The 20781-nt window shown below is 34.5% G+C and overlaps 7 protein-coding genes and 1 pseudogene across 9 annotated transcripts; 6 read left to right on the top strand and 2 right to left on the bottom strand.

Moving 5' to 3' along the window:
* Nucleotides 1-448: 448 nt before the first annotated feature.
* On the bottom strand, nucleotides 449-4402 carry LOC110224375. Of its 2 annotated transcripts, XM_021010374.1 has the most exons (9): nucleotides 3648-4400; nucleotides 2532-2659; nucleotides 2158-2396; nucleotides 1844-2047; nucleotides 1676-1768; nucleotides 1364-1465; nucleotides 980-1273; nucleotides 789-905; nucleotides 449-637 (listed from the first exon to the last, which is right to left on the bottom strand). In XM_021010374.1, exons 2-9 carry the CDS (start codon nucleotides 2653-2655, stop codon nucleotides 587-589), a joined length of 1224 nt encoding a protein of 407 aa, XP_020866033.1. In that variant the 5' UTR covers nucleotides 2656-2659; nucleotides 3648-4400; the 3' UTR covers nucleotides 449-586. The 2 variants fall into 2 exon arrangements, with proteins under 2 accessions (XP_020866033.1, XP_020866034.1); XM_021010375.1 differs by lacking the exon at nucleotides 1676-1768 and having other exon boundaries at nucleotides 3648-4402.
* Nucleotides 4403-4982: 580 nt separating this feature from the next.
* LOC9326642 (protein DETOXIFICATION 32) lies at nucleotides 4983-7233 on the top strand. Its single transcript, XM_021011691.1, is given in 11 exon segments — nucleotides 4983-5207; nucleotides 5210-5396; nucleotides 5398-5470; nucleotides 5544-5818; nucleotides 5908-5994; nucleotides 6074-6130; nucleotides 6200-6438; nucleotides 6539-6657; nucleotides 6747-6771; nucleotides 6774-6820; nucleotides 6892-7233. Coding segments are annotated over 11 exon segments (1491 nt in total). The 5' UTR covers nucleotides 4983-5020; the 3' UTR covers nucleotides 7087-7233.
* Nucleotides 7234-7243: 10 nt separating this feature from the next.
* On the bottom strand, nucleotides 7244-7838 carry LOC9329336 (60S ribosomal protein L27a-2). Its single transcript, XM_002890533.2, has one exon. The coding sequence runs from the start codon at nucleotides 7789-7791 to the stop codon at nucleotides 7351-7353; it is 441 nt and encodes a 146-aa protein (XP_002890579.1). The 5' UTR covers nucleotides 7792-7838; the 3' UTR covers nucleotides 7244-7350.
* Nucleotides 7839-8007: 169 nt separating this feature from the next.
* Nucleotides 8008-10056, top strand: LOC9329335 (protein mak16). Its single transcript, XM_002893228.2, has 9 exons — nucleotides 8008-8173; nucleotides 8266-8375; nucleotides 8552-8670; nucleotides 8783-8880; nucleotides 8996-9083; nucleotides 9172-9312; nucleotides 9405-9525; nucleotides 9635-9753; nucleotides 9847-10056. The coding sequence occupies exons 1-9, from the start codon at nucleotides 8112-8114 to the stop codon at nucleotides 9898-9900; spliced, it is 912 nt and encodes a 303-aa protein (XP_002893274.1). The 5' UTR covers nucleotides 8008-8111; the 3' UTR covers nucleotides 9901-10056.
* A 253-nt stretch (nucleotides 10057-10309) lies between these two features.
* On the top strand, nucleotides 10310-11718 carry LOC110224754. Its single transcript, XM_021011688.1, has one exon. It carries the CDS (start codon nucleotides 10497-10499, stop codon nucleotides 11313-11315), a length of 819 nt encoding a protein of 272 aa, XP_020867347.1. The 5' UTR covers nucleotides 10310-10496; the 3' UTR covers nucleotides 11316-11718.
* A 503-nt stretch (nucleotides 11719-12221) lies between these two features.
* On the top strand, nucleotides 12222-13057 carry LOC9329334 (annotated as a pseudogene).
* A 2868-nt stretch (nucleotides 13058-15925) lies between these two features.
* Nucleotides 15926-17622, top strand: LOC9329332 (ubiquitin-conjugating enzyme E2 variant 1A). The gene is made up of 5 exons (XM_002893225.2): nucleotides 15926-16102; nucleotides 16317-16456; nucleotides 16857-16982; nucleotides 17076-17202; nucleotides 17387-17622. The coding sequence occupies exons 1-5, from the start codon at nucleotides 16075-16077 to the stop codon at nucleotides 17440-17442; spliced, it is 477 nt and encodes a 158-aa protein (XP_002893271.1). The 5' UTR covers nucleotides 15926-16074; the 3' UTR covers nucleotides 17443-17622.
* A 392-nt stretch (nucleotides 17623-18014) lies between these two features.
* Nucleotides 18015-20084, top strand: LOC9326641 (probable peroxygenase 7). 2 transcript variants are annotated; one of them, XM_021011690.1, is made up of 6 exons: nucleotides 18015-18163; nucleotides 18445-18546; nucleotides 18677-18762; nucleotides 19062-19156; nucleotides 19489-19614; nucleotides 19747-20084. In XM_021011690.1, the coding sequence occupies exons 1-6, from the start codon at nucleotides 18115-18117 to the stop codon at nucleotides 19910-19912; spliced, it is 624 nt and encodes a 207-aa protein (XP_020867349.1). In that variant the 5' UTR covers nucleotides 18015-18114; the 3' UTR covers nucleotides 19913-20084. The 2 variants fall into 2 exon arrangements, with proteins under 2 accessions (XP_020867349.1, XP_020867348.1); XM_021011689.1 differs by lacking the exon at nucleotides 18015-18163 and having other exon boundaries at nucleotides 18342-18546.
* The last annotated feature ends 697 nt before the right edge of the window (nucleotides 20085-20781 follow it).

Below are 20781 nucleotides of genomic sequence, written 5' to 3'. Positions count from 1 at the left end.
ATCGGTTATAGCAACCGATAACAACATTTCCATCAATTATAACGAATGATGCTACAATACGTCAGTTATAAGAAATGATGTAAATATTGCGACGACTACAATAACTGATGTAAATATTTACTAACAGTTTTAATAATTGATGTAAATAATTTGCGTCAGCTTTCACAAGTGATGGTAAACTTGTGTCATTTAAAATATGTGATATTAATAGTGACATCAGTTAGTATAAACGATGAAATAAATTGTATCAGTTTATCACAGTTGATATTAACTTTTGTGACGTTTATAAAAAAATGATAAAAAATATTTATATCATTTATTGTAATTGATTCTAACAAATTGTTGTTGCATCACTTTATATAATCGTCGTTAATGGTTATGCATCACTTCTACAATCGAAGTAATAGACTTTTTTATTTTGTAAATAATATATCAAATCTATTAAATACGTGATAAAATAAAAATGCATCAAATATAAAACCTAGTTGAATGTAACAAAATGTAGATATCACTGTTTAAAGAAAGCAAACACATAATCCACAAAGAAATATAGCTAATGAACTTAATATAACCAGATCTTGTAATCCTAAGTACCGGAGTTGCCCACGTTCCGATTTTCATGTCCTTCTTGCATTGCCTATGAACAACCCAATTAACAATAAATTATGTCAGACTACTCTCTCCTGACTAGTTCTTCACAGATATTTCGATATCAAATAGAATATTAGAGAGTTGAGGAGATATGATGAATTAAACAAGTGAAGACATAAAAGATTTCAAAAAAATACCTGAGAATTTGGTGGATTGGCCAAGCTCGATAAAATAGTAGTAAAATTTGGCTGATTGGCTAAGTTTGCTAACAGAGCAGCTAAATTTGGCGTCGATCCAGTTGTCGATCCAGTTGTCTATACATACAGTAACATTAGTTCACAATAAAACACACTATTATAACATGAAAAACTAAGCACCATAAATTTACCTGAGTAGTAGAGGCACCAACTAATTGTTGAATAATTCCAGCCAAGTTCTGGACTTGGCTTTGCAACCCTGAAACTTGTGACCTCAACTCAACAACTTCGGAATTTGTTGCATCTAATATTGGAGTAGGAGAACATTTCGGCAATTTTGAAGGTGTAGGTCCACGTCCGACACAACGGACGCGTCCTGAACGCTCTGGACCAAATACTTTGGAGTATTCATCATCCAAACTTGCGGTGATATTGTTTGACCCTCCAGCTGAAGGATTTTGACTCATCAAGAGTGTGAGTTCATCCTGAAATATTTAATCAAGATATAAACAAGCATAACCATTGATAAAACTAAGCATATTAGCTTAACAATGCATTTATATAAAAAAACTAACCGCACGGTTTTTTGCCTCTTCACATACAAAACTTCCATCAGGTTTCATGCGACTTGTAATGAAAAATTCTGCTCGACACGGTGTTTTTCCAGTTTGTTCTTCCTACGGATACATTAAAAATGATTAAAGAGCAGACATTATTTAAATAAATCCTTAGACTCATTATATATGTATGTGCAAGAGCTTATTATTAATAAGAACTACAACCAATAATTATTCTATTAAGGCACCATATAACAATTAAGTAATATACAACAAAATATATATGAAAAAGTATGAGAATCACCAAAGTAAGCAATATAAGCTACTTACAATTTCACGTCGTTTTCTCGCAAAACTCTTTCTTCCACAAAGATGTGGTATAGTATTCTTGCTTTGGTTCTTGATATTCCGTTCTCGCATATTCTTTCAATTCAAATTCATTACCAGGAAGTTATTTGCATTTCACACAGTATATATTAGATTAATATAGAAACATACCTTCCATTTTTCAGTGAATCTCACTGTCACAAAATTTCGCCACTGATCATCTGGTACTACGGTGGGACGATTTAGCATTGTTTCACTTCGATCATTTCGTTTGTAGATCTTCCAAAGATTACGTTTAACATCCTTACATCTGCTCCCTAATACACTAAGCACATAGTCCTTTCTTGCTTCCGGTCTATCGAACCAGAATTTTGTCTGTAATTTAGAATCAAAAAAATTATTACATATGCTTTAAAGAAACAATGAGTTTTCAGAAAGTCAATTATATAACCAAAATATTACAAAATAATATTAATTATTGTTACCTGGATTAGTTCCCATACTCTTTCCTTTATGTGGAGAGGATATAATCTCCAATCACTGTAGTCAATAGGTAACAAATTAACATCATGACTCAATTGGCCCAACCATGACCCTAATAAACCTCCAGAGTCTTCATCAGGTTGGCCATTGCGTTCATCAAAATGGACAATGACTTTGCGGTTTTGCAACTTCCAGATATCTTTAGTCGTCAATGTTTGTTGTTCTATTTCTCCATTGGCATCTATTAAATAATCAAACACTTCTTTAGTTATTAAAGCGACACGATCCATAATCAAAATAACAAAATTAGGTGCTTGATGAGGAGTATAACAAACGTTTCTACCATGAATTTAGAATTATAATATATTAACTTTACCTATGATTTTTACTTTCCATTTGAAGCTGTTACATTCTGGTGCAAGTTCATGCGGACCACTGAACTCCATCTGTGAAAGTGGCACATCTTCCGGCGGTTGCGTCTCTGAATCCGTGAAATTCATAACTCTACACATGAAATAAATAAAACTATTAAGTACTGGAAAATATAATAAAGATCTTAAGTGATGGAAGAAATATGCATAGAAACATGTTTAACACAATCAAGTCAATGATAATGAACGAACTAGGACTAATTATAACCTGGACAAGAAGGATTATAAGCATTCAAGTCCATAACACGTATTCATGTCGATGTTAGGGAAGAGATCATCCAAAAGTTCTGCAGTTAAATCAAATTCAGCTGGAGCTGATTCAACTGGAGTTGCGTGTCCCCCAGCAAGTGTTTCAGTTGCATTTTCAACCACACTAATTTCTTCTCCATGTAATACCCAATTAGTGTAAGAACTTAGAAATCCAAAACACATTAAATCGCCTTCAATATCCTCTCTCGACTTAGACTTGAATAGACAGCAACGATTACAAGGACATTTCAACATGTCCACCTTAATTTTGCCAAATGCAAAATCTAAGAAACTTTTCACTCCTTTTGTATAGTCATCACTTAAACGAGGTTTGTCTATCCAAGACTTATCCATAATTACCTAGGTTAAAATAAGAAATACGTAGATATGTTATTAGTTTAAATTCGTCTCTACTTCTTTACCTCTCTATATATAACTATCGGGAGATGTGATTTTCAAGAGATTAAGTTCTGCAAGATTTTACAAATTGACTAATAATTTACTAACTCTTTCTATAATTATGTATGTTTATCAAAGCATCCAACACACACAAACAAAACAAACGATGGTGTGAATTTGAGTTTCAAAGATATAAACTAAGAAAATGATAAATTTTCCAAGTCGTACACAGAGAATTTAAAGTTTCACAAACAATCAAGTCAAACAACACAAAGAGGAGATAATCATGCTTTTGAATTACAAATTAGAAAATGAAAACTAAGCTAGGTGTGATTTGTTTAAGAGATCAATCATAAAACGACAATCAAATATCAATGAATCTGAAAATTAAAGAGATGAAATACTAGAATTACCTTATTTAGAGTTGTACTCAGATTTCTGAAACTTGGTGATCCTCTCTGTTGCTCTTGAAAAACGCTATATCAAAATAATTTTAAGGTGAATATATATATGGACGAGTAACTGACGCTTGAGATACCTAAGAATTATGATACCACTCCCGCTTAAGGTTAGAAATTTGCGGGAATCTAAATGAAATATTTTAGGTTTTCACATATATATATATATATATATATATTTTTATTAAGTGTTACATGAACGGTGCTGGGAGAATTCTTAGCCACGATCAGAAAATTATATATTCAATTTAATCAAAAATAAAATCAGTTGTAGATTCACCAACCCAACATCAAATATATCAAAGATAGGACATGAATTACATAAAAGAAGATAATTACATATATATTTTCTTCATAGTTTGTTCAGATCTGTGATTATAAATATTTAGTATAAGTGAGAGAGAGAGAGAGTAACTCATCTGCCAATAAGAGGCTTCTCTTTGCTCTTCATGAAATTTCCAAAGCACAAATCAAAATCATCCATAGATAGTTAATCAAATCGAAGACTGCTTCTTGCTCTATCGAAGGCATCGTGATAAAAGCGGCGGAGCTTGGAATCATCGGAAATCACCGTACTCTCAATCCAACAATGGATTACAAACAAAGGAAACAAAGAAAATTGATTTGCATCTACTTTAATATTCTTTTGGAAACAAAACTGAAGCAAAATCGAAGAAGAGCAGATGTGTAATGGCCAACGGCGGAAGAGAAGATGAACATATATGGGCTTTACTTAGATGGGCTTTGCAAGAGTCATTTTGTATTTTTGTCGTTAATTTGAGTCTACTCTATTCACATGGGTAGAATATTATTCTTATTTAGTTAATGTTTTATTATATTATATTAACATGACCAAACAATAATAATTAAGTCACATACATGCATCTGTTTTATAATTGAGGTTAAATTAGTATTACTTGTTATTGATGCAAATTTTTTTTTATTAAAAATACGAAAAAATTTGCAAAAGCATCAGTTATATTACTGTTACAAATACGAATTATTAGTGTTGCTTGTTAAAAGTGATGCAAATTTAGATTATTTAGCATCAATTTCAAACAAACGTCATAAATCAGGTGCTATTTACATCACTTATTAGAAATGATGTTGAACTGCCAAATTAGTGTCACTTATTATTAATTAATTCGAATTTGTGTCAGTTAATTTTTTGACACAATAAAACTGACGTTAATCACCCCTTTTTTTGTAGTGCGAGGCCGACCGAATGAACCGATAGAATTTATCAAAAAAAATAAAAAAAATATATGCATTATTTATTATGCATGCATGTCTAAGATATTACTATCTATCTTTAGCTCGTAAGACTTATGGAAACTCTCAACGTTGATCATGAAGATACTATCTCCTCAGAACAAGAACATCAAACACATACCACATCCGACACCGACATGCCTCCGATCTCCGGTGATAGAGACTTCCTCCGGCAGTTTGCGGCCGAGTCAAAGAAGCTGTGGTGGCTCGCGGGTCCTGCGATATTCACATCTTTCTGCCAATACTCGCCGTCACTCAGATCCTCGCCGGACACGTCAACACGCTGGCTCTAGCTGCCGTCTCCATACAGAACTCCGTCATCCCCGGCTTCTCTGTCGGCCTTATGGTAATAATTAAACTTCATTACGTAAATATAACTTTTACGCATATATATCTAAGACATGAATCAGTAACGTTACAAAACTTTTAGTTAATCCACCCTTTGGCTGATTCCTCAGCTCTTTGCTTACGCTGTCAACTACTTCGCCACCGCCAAGTTCTTGCAGGTAACAACATCAAAATCAGTTTACTTAAGGTAAATTCAACTTGTTTAGTTATGAGATTGGTTAATTATTATAGGCACAAAGCAAGGTGATTGCAATGGCGGTTATAGCAGTGACCGTGCTGTTACAGCACACTCTGTTGAGTTGGTTTCTGATGCTGAAACTCGGATGGGGAATGGCCGGAGGAGCTGTTGTATTGAATGTGTCGTGGTGGTTAATAGATGTTGCTCAAATAGTATATATTTGTGGTGGTTCTTGTGGCAGAGCTTGGTCAGGGCTCTCATGGAAGGCTTTCAAGAATATTCTCAGAGGCTTTGCAAGATTGTCTCTTGCCTCTGCAGTCATGGTTTGGTGAGATATCGGAACATTTTGGAATCAGATCGATACATAATGGTTCATTGATGAGTACACCTAGTGACCTTAATGTTTGTTGGTTTCAGCCCAGAGGTTTGGTATTTGAAGGCGTTGATTCTGTTTGCGGGTTACCTCAAGAACCCTCAAGTCTCTGTGGCTGCTCTTTCCATTTGGTGAGTTCTATCTAAGTCTCAATGAAGCTTGTGTTTTAGACTTTTAGTTAAGAACAGAATTAACGATTTTGGGTTACAGCATGAACAAATTGGGATGGCCGATCATGGTGGCCTTTGGCTTCAATGCAGCTGTGAGGTACATCACAAAGACTGAGAAAAATAAAAGATTAACAATTGGATGAGGAAAAATATGTTATATGTGCAGTGTAAGAGTGTCAAACGAGCTTGGAGCTGAACACCCAAGAAGGGCGAAATTCTTGTTGATAGTGGCAATGATAACTTCTGTATCAATTGGAGCTATGATATCAATGACTCTCATCGTGGTACGAGACAAGTATCCAGAAATTTTCTCTGATGATGAAGAAGTGAGAGGACACGTGAAGCAGCTGATTCCAAAGCTGGCTCTCACAATCGTCATCAACAACATTCAGCCTGTTCTTTCTGGTGAGATTCTTATGCAACATATCAACCATATACTGCATCAACTTTAAGGCTACTATGTCCAAGTTAAAATGTGTTTTGGTTTTCGATAGGGGTACAAAAGGTGTCGCAGTTGGAGCTGGATGGCAAGGGATCGTTGCTTATGTGAACGTTGGGTGTTACTATTTATGTGGTATAACTACTGGTCTAGTGCTCGGCTACAAGATGGAACTTGGAGTAAAGGTAAGTATAATCTCAAAACCCAATCTCGATAAAAAAAACTTGCATATATGTTAAGCTTGGAGTTGATCTGAATACACACACAAATACAGGGGATATGGACAGGAATGCTAACAGGACATGTGTTCTACTTTTGATAATCTATAGAACCAACTGGAACAGAGAGGTAAAGAAGCAATCCTTGTCAATTAAGTATCAGTTTCTGTGGTATTATTAACGTTTGTATAAAATGTCCAGGCTTCATTAGCAGAAGCTAGAATAAGGAAATGGAGGGGCCAAACAGATATAGGAGAAGAGATTGAAGAGATCAAATGTGAAGAAGATGACACTATTCAAAATGGTGAATACAATCAAAGGCTGAACAAGTCATTGCAAATTCATAATAAACAAAATGGCCTACACCAAAACAATCATGCCAGAAGAACACAGTGATTCCCAAAATTGATCAATCTAAGACATTGTTGTAAAATGCTCTTATATGAAATAAGAGGCAATGAACATGAAGAACATGACACAATTGTAAATGCAGAGATGAATCAAATCAACAAATCATAGAAACCAATCAAAATTTCCCAATAACACAAAGCAATTATGTAATCCAATACCATAGATTAAAAGATCTCTGATTCCAAAATCCAACAAAGCTGAGTTCAAAAACATGAAAATAATACTTAAAAAGAGACTGAATTGAAAAACCTAAGCAGTGAGAACAACAGCACCACCAGCTTCCTTAATCTTCTTCTCAGCAGTCTTAGAGATAAGCTTAGCCTTCACAACGAAAGGTTTGTTCTCAGGCAAATGACCTTTCCCCAAAACCTTAAAGAAACCATGCTGCGTCACATCAATCAACGGAACATTATCCTTGCTCGATTTCGCCTTCACGTCTTCAGGAACAAGTGACCAGAGCTTGTCGAGGTTCACGATTGGGCAAAAGAACTTGTTACGAAGCTTGTGGAAATACCTCATACCAACTTTGCCGAAGTAACCTGGATGGTACTTGTCGAAGAGGATACGGTGGTGATGCATACCTCCTGCGTTTCCACGACCTCCGGGATGCTTGCGATGTTTTCCGATACGTCCATGACCGGCGCTGACGTGTCCTCTCTTCTTTCTGTTCTTCTTCAACGCCGTCGCCATTTTTGGGATTAAGATCTAGGGTTTTGAAAAGAAATGAGCTATAAGGGTTTTTATATAGAGAGGAGGAATAAACAGCTAGGGTTTTATATCTTTTGGGCTTTTTAATAAGTTGGGTCTTATAGAGTTTCAGCCTTTAAGATTTGGGCTATGAGGCCCATAAAGATGAAACCCTAATAATCAAGTGTAGTGAACTACTTCCCTTCGAGTTTTTTCGACGACAGTTGCTCGCCGCCGTCCTTCTTCTTCATCTTCTCTCATAAACCCTAAAATCTCTCCCGAAAGCTAAACCCTTTAGCTGATTTCAAGCTTCACCGTGAAAGATGCAACACGATAAGGTTATATGGCAGGTCATCGGGCACAATCACTGCAGTTACATGGCCAAGTATGTCTTTTAATCCTCACTTCTCAGCTTTCAATTTTCAGCTGTATCTCAATATGTTGATGGGTTTGTTTTGTTCTCTTCTGCTTTTGTAGATTCGAAACTGGAATCTTCTGCAGAAATCAATATAACGTAACCGGAATCTGTAATGAAAGCTCTTGCCCTCTTGCTAATAGCCGATACGCCACTATCCGTGACCATGATGGTAATTTCTAAAAAGAGTCAATCTTTGAGCTGATTCTGTGTGTTGGAATAGTTAGGATTGGGTGTTGATTTAGTTGATGTAGTAAAGGGTAATTAGAAAGATGTTTCTTTTGAGTTTAGTGTTGTTGTGGTGGTTTCTTACAAATGGATTCTCTTGTGTTGTTGTTGTTTACTCAGGAGTGTTTTATTTATATATGAAGACTATTGAGAGAGCTCACATGCCAAAGAACTTGTGGGAGATAGTTAAGCTGCCTGTAAACTATGAGATGGCTCTTGAAATGATTGACAAACACTTGGTGAGCTTGAGATTTATTGCCACTGTTTATTTCTTTACTCTTCTTCTTCATTAGCAATGTCAATGTCTTATGATTTGGTGGGTCTTAATTCATTTCTTCTTGCGTGTGGCAGTTGTACTGGCCCAAGTTGTTGCAGCATAAGGTTAAACGAAGACTGACTAAAATGACTCATATGCGTATTCGTATGAGGAAACTTGCTCTGAAAACAAGGTCTTGTCCCCTTCTGGTTTTTGTTTGGGTAGTTTGGTATCTTGTTTGATTTACAAGTGTCTAGTTATTTTCTTGTTGTGATTAATTATTTTGTGCTTTTGTTTTTGAATGACAGGGAGGTAATAATCCCTAGGCCTAGGAGGCAAATAAAGAGGGAGTTAAGAAGAGAGGATAAGGCTAAAATAGCAGCTCAGTTGGATAAGGTCACGATTTGTTGTTTTTATGTTTTGATTTACTTGCTTAACTGTAGTTCTGAGGTTCTCATGATAGTGCTGATTCTTTTTTTTACAGGCTATTGAAAACGAGTTGATGGAACGTTTGAAGACAGGCATTTACCCTACTGACATATACAATATCTCAGATCGTGCGTTTAACAAAATTCTTAATAAAGAAATCGAACTCAACCAAGAAGTTGAGGAAGAAGAGGAGGAGGTACTTTTGTATAAGCCGTGTAATTTTGGTAGTCCATCAAACCTATATGCAACCTCTTTCTACTGATCTTCATTCATTAAATTATATCTCAGGAAGGAGTGGTTGAATATGTTGAAGGCGATGATGAACTCGAAGCAGAGGAAGAAGAAGAAGACATGGAAGACTTCTCTGGTCTTCCATCTAAGGAGTCTTACCTTGAAGGTGATGATCATGGTAATATTCATCTCCCTCCTGTTTCTTTCTTCTTTTCACTATTTTCACTCAATAATTGAATCCATGCATTTTGAGAAACTATATTAACCCGATCGTGAACTCTCTACAGACTCGGATGACGAGGAGAACGATGATGCTGAAGAACAAGTTGTGATTCATAAAAGAAGAGCTTTAAAGAAGTCTGATGATAACCGAAAAGCAAAGAAGAAATCAAGAGTAGTTGTTGAGGTGAGATTCCACAAGATAGCTTAAATAATTTGCAAGCAGATGTTGTTGTGTCTACGATTTCGATGTTTTCTTACATATGTATGTCTTTTTCAGGTTGAGCAAGAAGATGGAGACACAAGGAGATCCCTGAAAAGCCTTAAACTTTGAGAAAGATAGCGAAAGTTTTTGATACTTTTTGGTTAAAAAGGTAAAACTTCTTCAGTTGAGAGGCCCTTGGTTTTGTAGAATTTCTACTTTTATCTTGTAAAAGCTTAATATTGTTCTTACATTTATATTATAAACCATTTTATTTTCAAGTTTCAATTTAGTTTTTGATATTGTTACTGAAAACTGGATAACAAGAGGCCTTGTTTGAATAATTGCTTCTTTGTATAAGTATTATTTATTGTCAATTTTCTGTATTTTCTAAAATTTTTACTTTTTGAATATATACTTATTATTAAAAAAAAAAGGAATTTCGTTTGAAGATATATATATATATATATATATATATATATATATATATATATCTAAGTCAATTCTACAATTATCTTCATAACTCGATCGATTACAAATTATGAAAATGGACAATTAACATATTTTTACCAGAGAAAAAAAAAGGACATTTAGCAGACAAAAATAGAAAGAATCTATAGACGATGATTATTATAAGTGCATGAATTAGCTCTTGCGTGGAAGAAGAATCATAGCATCGTTCTCTCTCCCAAGAAAAAACTCCAAAACCCTAAACCAAATCGACGAAGATGCCAATTTTTAATACTGGTAAAGACGATTTAGCTGTGGCGAATCTGCTTTCACAAGCTAAAGATCACTACGTTCTTGAACAAGTCGCCAAAATCAACTGCTCTGGCTTCACCGACGACTCTGCTCTTCCCTCTAATCACGAAACCCGTTTCCGTCGTCTCAAATCTCTTCCGGTTTCTCGACCTGACTCTGTTTCGTCTTCCTCGAAGAAACTTCTCTCTCAGTCCAAGAGCAAGGCAAGTTACCCTAAGAAGAAGAGTCGTGGAAACGTTTCCTCTGTTTCTTCTTTTTCAAGTTTCTCGGGAAATCTAACTGGAAACTCTTGTCCTTTAGATTCATCTGTCGGAATCAAACGTGATACGAGTGTAAATTCGAGGTTTGAGAATAATTCACGAGGTGAGTTCGGAGATTTCTCAGATTCTGGGAGAATTGGCTATAGTTCAACAATACGGATAAACCCTAAGTTTTTGACTCCAACAACACAAACCCTGAAGCTTCGTCCTAAACAGAACTCAAGAACCAGTTCAACTTCACTAACCTCCATTGATTCAGCTTCCCCATCATCTTATCTGGACCAAAAAGAGAAATCGAAATCGAGGTTTTTAAGATCATGGTTTGATAAGTTACCCCTAGCACAAGCCATGGGTTGCTTACAAGGCAAGTCTTCATCCAAAAGCAAAAAGACAAAAGAGAGCTGCGTAGAAGGATTGTTTTGGGAAGAAGAATTCAAGAAGGCGAAGAAGAGAGTCGAAGAAGAGTCGAAGCAAAAGAAAATAATGTTAAAAACTCGTCAAAATGTCAAAGAAGGCCAGGTCTGACTGATTCAATACTTAATCGACTACTAGGAAATTTAAGTCCATATATTTTTAGGACCATGTAGCTCAAAATTCTAAAGACGAGTAATATCTTAACTCGTAACACATTTATAAATAATATTCAGGGACAGTGGCGGATCTACAGTGTGTTGAGGTGGGGCACGTGCCCCATACTCACTATTAATAATTACTCAGTTAATAACAATATTATAAGATGTATTAGCTCAATTGGTTAGGTGTGCCCCATGTAAACTCTCCTGAGTCAGGTTCAATGCCTTCTGTCTTCCTTCATGAGTCTTCTAACGCAGGCTAAGCGATGACCCATACTTGGGTACGTGTATTTGATGTAGAAAGTTGCATCTCTGGCCATGAGTCTCTGTCTCTCATTTGGCGGCTCCACATTTTCCATAGTTTCTACAACTACAATTTTGAAAAGATTGGGATTTTTAATACTTCTTATAGTCGTTCCTCCTCCTCATGCTTCTTATACTCCTTTTCACTCTGTCGATGATACATTCTCCTTGTGATGTTTTTAATCGATTAGGGTTTTCTCATGACATCATGCCCTGCTTTATATGTACATTCTTTATCTTTTTTTTTGAAAGGAAACTCGTTTTGAAGATAAATTAATAAATACATGTCAATTTTGTAGTGACCCTACATAGCAAAATAAAGGAAATTACTGAGTGTATAGATATATACGCATTCAATTACAAATTATGAAAATGGAAATTTAACATAATTTTAACGGATAAAAAAGGGAATTTAGAAGACAAAAATAGAAAGAATTCAAAGCCAGAAGAATTATTATAAATGCATGGTCAAAAGCATAAATTAGAAGAATCATAGTTTCATCGTTCACTCTCCCACAAGAAGAAAACTCCAAAACCCTAAACCAAATCGACGAAGATGTCAAGATTTTTCTCTGGTAAAGACGATTCAGCTGTGGAGGATCTGCTTTCACAAGCTAAAGATCACTACGTTCTTGAAAATCAACTGCTCTGGCTTCATCGACGACTCTGCTCTTCCCTCTAATCTCGAAACCCGTTTCCGTCGTCTCAAATCTCTTCCGGTTTCTAGATCCGACTCGGTTTCTACGTCCTCGAAGAAGAAGCTTCTCTCTCAGTCCAAGAGCATGGCAAGTTACCCTGAGAAGAAGAACCATGGAAACGTTTCCTCTGTTTCTTCTTTTTCGAACCAAGTTGGAAAGTCTTGTCCTTTAGATTCATCTGTTGAGGAAACACAGATTTTCTCGAGAACCAAACTTAATCAGAGAGTGAGTTCACGAGATGGGCTTGTAGAATCTTCAGGTTCTAGGAGAATTGGTTCGAGTTCATCGAGATTTTCTTGTGGAAACGTGTCCTCTGTTTCTGCTCTTTCTGATTTCTCCGGAAAGTCTTGTCCTTTGGATTCATATGTAAAGGAAACACAGATTTTCTCAGGAATCAAACATAATCCAAGTATGAATTCACGAGGTGGGCTTGGAGACTTCTCAGAGAGAATCGGTTCGAGTTCATCAAGATATTCTCGAGAAGGTAAGATTTCGACTACAACACAAACCCTGAAGCTTCTTCCTAAAGAGAAATCAAGAATCAGCTCAACTTCATCTACTTCCATTGACGTAGCTTCACTATCATCTGATCAAAACCTAAAAGAAAGATCGAACTGGAAATCAAAATCAAAATCGAAGTTTTTAACATCATGGTTTGATAAGTTATCTCCAGCACAAGCCATGGGTTGCTTAAGACATACTCCAAACAAATCATCACCTAACAACAAAAAAGAAGTGTATTGGGAAGAGGATTTGAAAAAGGAGGCCAAGGCGTCATTCAAAAAAACAGAGCAGGTGATAAGAAAAGCAAATAAAGCCATCGAAAGGTTAAGAAGATTGAGGTCTGAATCAAAATTTGATTAACTTGTACTAGGAATGTTGTTTTGACGACCATTACTAGTTGCACATCTTTTTTAGTTCTTACTACTAAACATTTATTGGAGATTGTATTTTGATTTTAAAAAAAAAAAAAAAAAAAATTAATTCTTGTGTTCAATTACATTTAGGTTAAATGGGATTTTATTTTATTTATTATTAACAAACTAAATAAAATAAAATGTTTGGAATATGGATATTTTCCACTTTTTTTTTTTGTTAACATGATTTTTCTACCTTAACAAAATTAAGAATTTCATTAGATTGACATTTTTATGGAACGTTGGTTAGATATTGTTTAACAGTAAAACTTCTATAAATTAATAATATCGGGACTATGATAGTTTATTAATTTGTAGTGGTATTAATTTATCTATAAATTAACATATTTCATCATTTAAGATTTTATTTTAATTTTTTTTAATTTATGATTTGATATTATTTTTATCAAAATAAAACTAATGATTTGCATGCTATAAATTTCGTAGTTTTATAAATAAAGAAAGAACTTTTTGAACTATAAAAAACAAAGCCTACAAAAAAGTTCACTTGTGCAAATGATATAAATCAATTCTAATTTATTATTAATGACATTGTCATATTTTAATAATTTGTAAGATATGAAAATAAAATTAATGCATATTTAGAAGTTGGAAACTTATAAAAAAAGTTTGACATTTAAAGACAATATTACCATTTTAGGGTTTATTCCGAACTTCTAACCATTGTTCAAAGTTCCTCTAACTTGTAGAACACATCCACATGTTGGTTAGAGAAATGATAAAGAAAATGTTTAAAGTTTAGCGGATAAATAACTTGAAAATGAAAGGCTTTAATTTTACATCTTAACGTGGTTACAAAATAAAAGAAAATGAGGTATTTTCATTTTATAGCTTCCAAAATAAATAAATAAAATATCTAACATATTTTACACATAATCTAGATGGTTTAATGCCTCTTAAACTTGATTTTGCTACAACTAAACTTCTCATCTTAATAAAGTCTTTTGAGAGATTACATACAAATATCAACTACTTGATCATGCATATTCACGTACTTCAATTGTACAGAGTTCAAAACTCATGTATTTTGTTTTTTTTCTAGAATCAATGACTCACTGTTTATATTCATATGAGATTAATCAGTAGAAAACATTTTTCAAAATTTGAGACCTCTAATTCAATTCACAAAATTCAACCTGGAAGAATCACAATCCACTTGAATATTAGAAATGACCATTTTGTTTTTTTTTTTCATTTTTTTGTTTGTCTCGTTCATGTGGATCTATATAAAATGAAGGATACTGATCACTAAAAAAGAACCACACTTTTTCTCCACTCCATTGATTGCAAGCCACTTATTTTGACACAGACCACGCAGTGATGGTGGTCAATGTCAAGAAAATTATAGGCAAAGAGGTCGCCGTATGTAAATCGAGTCACGGGAAACACGAGAGGACTTTTGGATACATACTGGTATCATTGAACAGGATGGTGATTAGCGTTCCGATTGAACAAAGTCCTCAACGGCCAAGTCATTTGCTCTCCGGATTCATTTCTATATATCCACCGGACCACCAGCATTCCGATTCATCCGATGGATACGTTTCTGATGTGTCAGATATATTTTCTGAAGAATAACGCCCTGAAAAAATCACAATCCACTTGAATATTAGAAGTGACCACTTTGTAAATTAGTTTGGAAAAGAATTTTAGAATTTAACATATATGTAAGAGATTTTTTATTTTGGACAAAATATGTAAGAGATTTATATTATACTAGATGAATACCCACGCTACGCGTGGGTTTGTTTTAAAAGTTGTTAATAACAAATTATTTTGATTGTTCTTGTTGCTAGTTAATCACCCGCTTTACGCCGCGGTTTTTTCTGGTTTTTTTTTTAATTTTGATTTATTTGATGTTATATTATGATAAATGTAATTTTTAATTATCTAATCATTTACTCATACAATGAACAACTATTCTTAGTATTAAAATACATTTTCAACCAGCATACTCAACAATGCATCACTCACACAATCCGTAAACAATCTTTCCTAAACCAATTTTATAGATGGTAATGTTAGGATTATAGAACCTCCAAAATTTGATGACCTTACGTACTCTTCACCCTCAGTGTCATATATAGATCAAAAAATTAAGATAAAAACTTACTCAAACCATTAGCTAATCCACTATACTATTATCCACTCATATTTTGAGTTAAGATTACAAAAATTAGCGAAAAAAACTTTGGAGTATATAAAACCAATAAAATAATTTCATGGAAAAAAACATAAATAACAAATAAGTTAGTATTAGTAAAAATCAATATGTAAAATTAAATAATATATATAATTAAATAATAAATATATTATTAACTTGTGAAATAGATTTTCAAATTCATATGGGTCATTCCTCATGGGCTATTGTGTTTTCCCCATTTGACAATAATAATTAGAAGCTGATGTGTAAAAAATAAAAGCTGACTCATATTAATGAAATATTTTGATTGGATAGAAAGAAAACTGATGTGGCATCTCCAGAAGAGCCTAAAATGCTGACGTGGCGATCATATGGAGAGAGATAGCCTCCTTTTATATATATGATTTTTTTCCTTATAATGTTTATTGTAGCTAAATTAACCAAAAGTCTCTCTATATCCCAATTATTATTATTTTCTATTTCTATAGAAAGCCTTCTTCTGCTCTCAAACAGTACTTGAACATTCTCTCTCTCTACCTATCTCTGAGATTGCTTCTTCGCTATTGCTGAATTCTCTCTCTTTTTCACCTAACCCTAATTATTCATTATTGTTCCTGATATTCATCGGCGATGAGTTCGGAGGAAGCCAAGGTCGTTGGTAAGTCCCTGTCGATTTCTCTTCCAATTTCATCAATCGTTCTCGTCAATTGAATTTTGAGATCTAGGGTTTTTTTTTTTTTGTTTGAATGATTCGATCTACTATTAGATTTGTTTCCGAGCTTTTGTAATCAGAATGTGATGGTCTCGATTAGGTATCGGATCTGGAAATGATTGATTTGGGCGATATGTAATGGATTGATTTTGTGATGTAGTTCCGAGGAACTTTAGATTGTTGGAAGAGCTTGAAAGAGGTGAGAAAGGTATTGGAGATGGTACTGTAAGCTATGGAATGGATGATGCTGATGATATTTATATGCAATCTTGGACTGGCACCATTCTTGGTCCTCCTAATGTATGTCTCTCTCTATCTCTGAGGGTTGGTTTAGATTTATCTGTGTTTGATAGAGTAAAGATGCAATTTTTAATACGTTTGGCTGAGAGAGAATTGTTAGATAGTGTTTTAGTGTTCAAACATTTTTTTGGATATGCTTTGGAGTCTTCTTCTACTTTTTGTCTCTCTGTTTTGGGTAATAGTTCTGTGTGTTTCTGAAGTAAGTAGTTGTTGTGTGGCTTTTACTCGAATTGATATATAACTGTTAGCTGTGTTATCTAAGACACTTTACTCCAAATGGTATGTAGTTACATTTCTTGATTACTATTGATTAGAGTGGACAAAAATGAAGGAAATTTTTGGTTTGTGCTTTTGGACTTTGAAAAGATTAATGTTGTTTTTGGTGATAAACGAATATCAGACTGCATACGAAGGGAAAATCTTCCAGCTGAAGCTGTTCTGTGGTAAGGAGTACCCTGAAAGTCCACCAAGTGTGAGGTTCCAGACCCGGATAAACATGGCTTGTGTTAACCCAGAATCTGGAGTGGTAATAACCTTTGACATCTTTGGTGGTATATATGTGTGTGTACTGTGTGGATATTTGCTTATTCTAACAAGTTATATCGAAATATAAAATCAGGTTGAACCGAGTCTCTTCCCTATGCTCACTAATTGGCGGCGAGAATACACAATGGAGGACATACTGGTTAAGCTGAAAAAAGAAATGATGACATCTCATAACCGGAAGTTAGCTCAACCCCCAGAAAGTAATTTCTATAGTTGCAAACCCCAAATGCGGTTTTCAGTTACTGTTACGAATTGATGAGGATGACTGGATAAGATATTGCTTTCTGTTACTGAACCCCTTTGATAGACAAACTTGGATTGAGAATGTTTGCTTTTGACAAGTCTTAAGACCATCAGGCTCTAATCAAAGTCTTGTTTCTTCAGGTAGCGAGGAAGCTAGGGCAGATCCAAAGGGACCAGCTAAATGTTGTGTGATGTGAAGAGAGAGGTTGGTGGGAATCGGCAATTTGTATTAATATAAAGGACAGTGTATATAAACATCATTTGAAGCTTTGAAAATTGCCTACAACTTCCTAATGTTATAGTCTTGTTTGAGAATATATATGTTCGCCAAAAACAGGTGTTGATTATCTTAATAAACCTTCACTCTTCTTTTTCTTCTTAGTTCTTAGATGAGTTCTAAGCTGTTCTCTGGATGCCTCAATTTGCTGTGAAAAAAAAAATGTTAGTGTTTTTGCTACTGTTATTGAGCCACTGATGAAGACGGAGAACATTTAAGGTCAGATTGATGAAAGAACAAGGAGAATTTGAGTAGAGATGGTACCGTGTAAGTGAAGAAAGGGATGATAGTGAACTAAAAATGGAAAGCAACAAAGAAATAAAAAAATGTATAGAGACTCACACTTTCTGATCCTTTTGTATAAAATGAGGAATGCGTCTACGCATGACAAGACATGTCCAAGACACATAAGTACAGACACACACACAAACCTCTATCCACATTAGCTTGGATCGAATCTTTTGTTTATATATAAGTATTACTAATACAACATCTATGTTTATATAAACCCCAAAGAATAATCCTAAACTAATAAGAAAGCTTGTGATAATTTCAGTGTTCTGAGTCATCTCCAATCTCTGATATATTTCTCATGTCTCATCAGGCAGTAGAGCTATTATCTGTTTCTCCCAAATCCAAAGGTAAAGTGTTCATGACCCATTTTAGCATGCACAAATGTACCATTTGAACATGGCTCCAATTTTTCATATTAATGTAGAAAATTTAAAAGGTCCTTTTATATTATTTCGTTGACATACATATAACAATAATAAAATATGCATAATGTGAAAAGGTCCTTTTATATTATTTCTTTTAATTTCTTAATTTCTCGGAATGTTGTTCTGTTTTTGTTTATGCAAGTCGAAAGAAATGGTCTACGCAAGGAAACATAACTATATATGTGGTTATATTCGTTATGTAGGAGGAAAATCAGATAAGAAAGAATTGACTGCATTGGAGAAACATGTGTCCTTCTTCGACAGGAACAAAGACGGCACCGTTTATCCATGGGAAACCTACCAAGGTACATACACAATTAGCTAAGTGTTGAAATTTTTGAGCAAAAAAAAAAAATGTTTGAGTAATAAAATATAAACAAGATTTTGATATGTTGCTTAACATATTTTTTTCGCTGATGTATATAAACAAAAAAGGATTTAGAGCGCTTGGGACAGGGCGTCTTTTGGCGGCTTTTGTTGCTATCTTCATCAACATGGGACTCAGCCAAAAAACTCGTCCGGTACCAATTAATACCATTTCTCTCTCCTTTTATTTTTTAATTTGATTTCTCCACTCTTGGTTTTGCAATGCGATCAAGCATAAGTTAAAAACGTTGACGGCTACAAAAAAAAAAACGGCTAAACCGAATAACGAATATATTAATAAAACAAGAAGGAAATGTGAATGAGTATTTAATTAGTTGGTTGATTTGATTTTGTTTCTAGGTTTAATTATGCAAACAATCTATATATCTTAATTCTTAAACAATTCGGATTATATCTTACCATTGTTTTTGAAGCCATAGTGATTGTTAATTAGGGAAAGAGATTTTCGCCGTTGTTTCCAATAGACGTGAAGAATAGTCACCTTTGCATGCACGGTAGTGACACCGACGTCTACGACGATGACGGAAGGTTCTTTCATCTCTTTCCTTGACATCCTTCTTTTCTTAATGTATTAGTTATCCATGTGTGTTTACAAAGTGTAATTACTTAACCAACGTGGGTTGGGCTAGTGGTACTTGAGGGGGTAATCCCAATATGGTGCCCGCAGTTCGATTCCCGTTGGCCACCGAGGTTTTTACCTGGCTCCCTCGGGTCTCCAGGAAACACACTGAGCGTTGGGCTCGGACGGCCCGACAGGGAAACGGCCTCAAGCCTTGGTGCTAGTCGGGCTTCCGTCCGCATACCTGGATTATCAAAAAAAAAAAAAAAAAGTGTAATTACTTTTCTCCTAAATTTTACAGATTTGTGGAATCAAAATTCGAGGAGATATTCAAGAAGCATGCTCGCACACATAAAGGTGCTCTCACTGCAGAGGAAATTCAAAAAATGCTTAAGACTAACAGGGATCCTTTCGATATCACAGGATGGTTCGTTGTTTCTGAATTATTTCAAACAAATTAAATTATAGTCACAACGTAACGTATCATTCCGATTTTCATAAAAAAAAAAAAACAATATACATATGGCACGATGCTTATACCTAAGTATTATCTGCACAGGCTTTCAGATTATGGAGAATGGAAAATATTACATAACTTAGCCAAAGACAAAAATGGTTTGTTGTCAAAAGATAGCGTCAGGGACATCTACGATGGTAGCCTTTTCGAAAAACTGGAGAAAAAAAATTCATCTTCTTCTCGTGGCAAGAAACAAAAACTACCTTAAATGTTTACGTGAATCTTCTTATATTATTATGGGGGAGATCAAATAAATTTCCTGGTTTATAATTATATAATTTGGAAACCAAATAACCTTTGTAATGAATATTTATGTAACTTGGAGATCCAGAACTATTTATATAATTATTGTGTATATTGACAAAAAAACACTTATTAAAGTATACTTCATTGTGGAAGCCCCCTTGGCTCATTGGTTGACCAAGGGTTGATTAATGCTTCTACACCAAGAGGTCTGGGGTTCGAGTCCCAGGTATTGCGATTTATTAATAAATTTGCAGATTAATGGAGGCAAGTGTGCAAGAGATCTCCAGCGATATACAATTATAGCCGTTCGCCAGGATTCTACGCAGAGAAGGAAGTGTCACGGAAGTGTAGTCTGTCGTGGATCTAGTAAAGGTCGGAAGGAATTGTCAGTTGTAGAATCGTCTATGTAACAGTTCTCATAATTTGCAATTAATAATAAATCTAGACGACAAAAAAAAAAAAAGTATACTTCATTTAAGTTAAAAATACCCGCTTTATCATCTAACGATAATTTAAATTCTAAATTTCATAAATAAGGGAAACAAAATGTTATCATTGACATATCTAAGACTCAATGACATATTGATGAATGAATAAGGAGAAAATACTTAAATGATAACATGTGGCCTTCTTCGATAGAAACGGAAACGGCGTAGTTTATCCATGGGAGACCTACCAAGGTAACATACACTAATGTGTTGAAGATTTTGACGAAAAAAATTGTTAAGTAATAAAATATGAACAAGACTTTAATGTGTTGCTTATTCTTATGTTTAACTTCAAAACAAATTTAAATCTGATGTATAATAATGAAAAAAAGGATTTGGAGTG

Source organism: Arabidopsis lyrata (genome assembly GCF_000004255.2).
Source record: "Arabidopsis lyrata subsp. lyrata unplaced genomic scaffold ARALYscaffold_1, whole genome shotgun sequence".
NCBI classification, from domain to species: domain Eukaryota; kingdom Viridiplantae; phylum Streptophyta; class Magnoliopsida; order Brassicales; family Brassicaceae; genus Arabidopsis; species Arabidopsis lyrata.
This window is presented reverse-complemented; position numbering and strand designations above follow the sequence as displayed.

Excerpts from the sequence above, each read along its gene's own strand:
- LOC110224754 (XM_021011688.1), top strand. The coding sequence starts at position 10,497 with ATGCCAATTTTTAATACTGGTAAAGACGATTTAGCTGTGGCGAATCTG.
- LOC9329332 (XM_002893225.2), top strand. The coding sequence starts at position 16,075 with ATGAGTTCGGAGGAAGCCAAGGTCGTTG. Across the intron at positions 16,457-16,856 it reads CCATTCTTGGTCCTCCTAAT|ACTGCATACGAAGGGAAAAT; the intron begins GTATGTCTCTCT and ends AACGAATATCAG. Across the intron at positions 17,203-17,386 it reads GTTAGCTCAACCCCCAGAAA|GTAGCGAGGAAGCTAGGGCA; the intron begins GTAATTTCTATA and ends TTGTTTCTTCAG.
- LOC9326641 (XM_021011689.1), top strand. The coding sequence starts at position 18,357 with ATGTTGTTCTGTTTTTGTTTATGCAAGTCGAAAGAAATGGTCTACGCA. Across the intron at positions 18,763-19,061 it reads TCAGCCAAAAAACTCGTCCG|GGAAAGAGATTTTCGCCGTT; the intron begins GTACCAATTAAT and ends ATTGTTAATTAG. Across the intron at positions 19,157-19,488 it reads GTCTACGACGATGACGGAAG|ATTTGTGGAATCAAAATTCG; the intron begins GTTCTTTCATCT and ends TAAATTTTACAG.
- LOC110224375 (XM_021010374.1), bottom strand. The coding sequence starts at position 2,655 with ATGAATTTCACGGATTCAGAGACGCAACCGCCGGAAGATGTGCCACTT. Across the intron at positions 2,397-2,531 it reads ATGGAAAGTAAAAATCATAG|ATGCCAATGGAGAAATAGAA; the intron begins GTAAAGTTAATA and ends ATTATTTAATAG. Across the intron at positions 1,274-1,363 it reads AAGAGGCAAAAAACCGTGCG|GATGAACTCACACTCTTGAT; the intron begins GTTAGTTTTTTT and ends TAAATATTTCAG.
- LOC9329335 (XM_002893228.2), top strand. The coding sequence starts at position 8,112 with ATGCAACACGATAAGGTTATATGGCAGGTCATCGGGCACAATCACTGC. Across the intron at positions 9,313-9,404 it reads TTGAGGAAGAAGAGGAGGAG|GAAGGAGTGGTTGAATATGT; the intron begins GTACTTTTGTAT and ends ATTATATCTCAG. Across the intron at positions 9,526-9,634 it reads CCTTGAAGGTGATGATCATG|ACTCGGATGACGAGGAGAAC; the intron begins GTAATATTCATC and ends AACTCTCTACAG.
- LOC9329336 (XM_002890533.2), bottom strand. The coding sequence starts at position 7,791 with ATGGCGACGGCGTTGAAGAAGAACAGAAAGAAGAGAGGACACGTCAGC.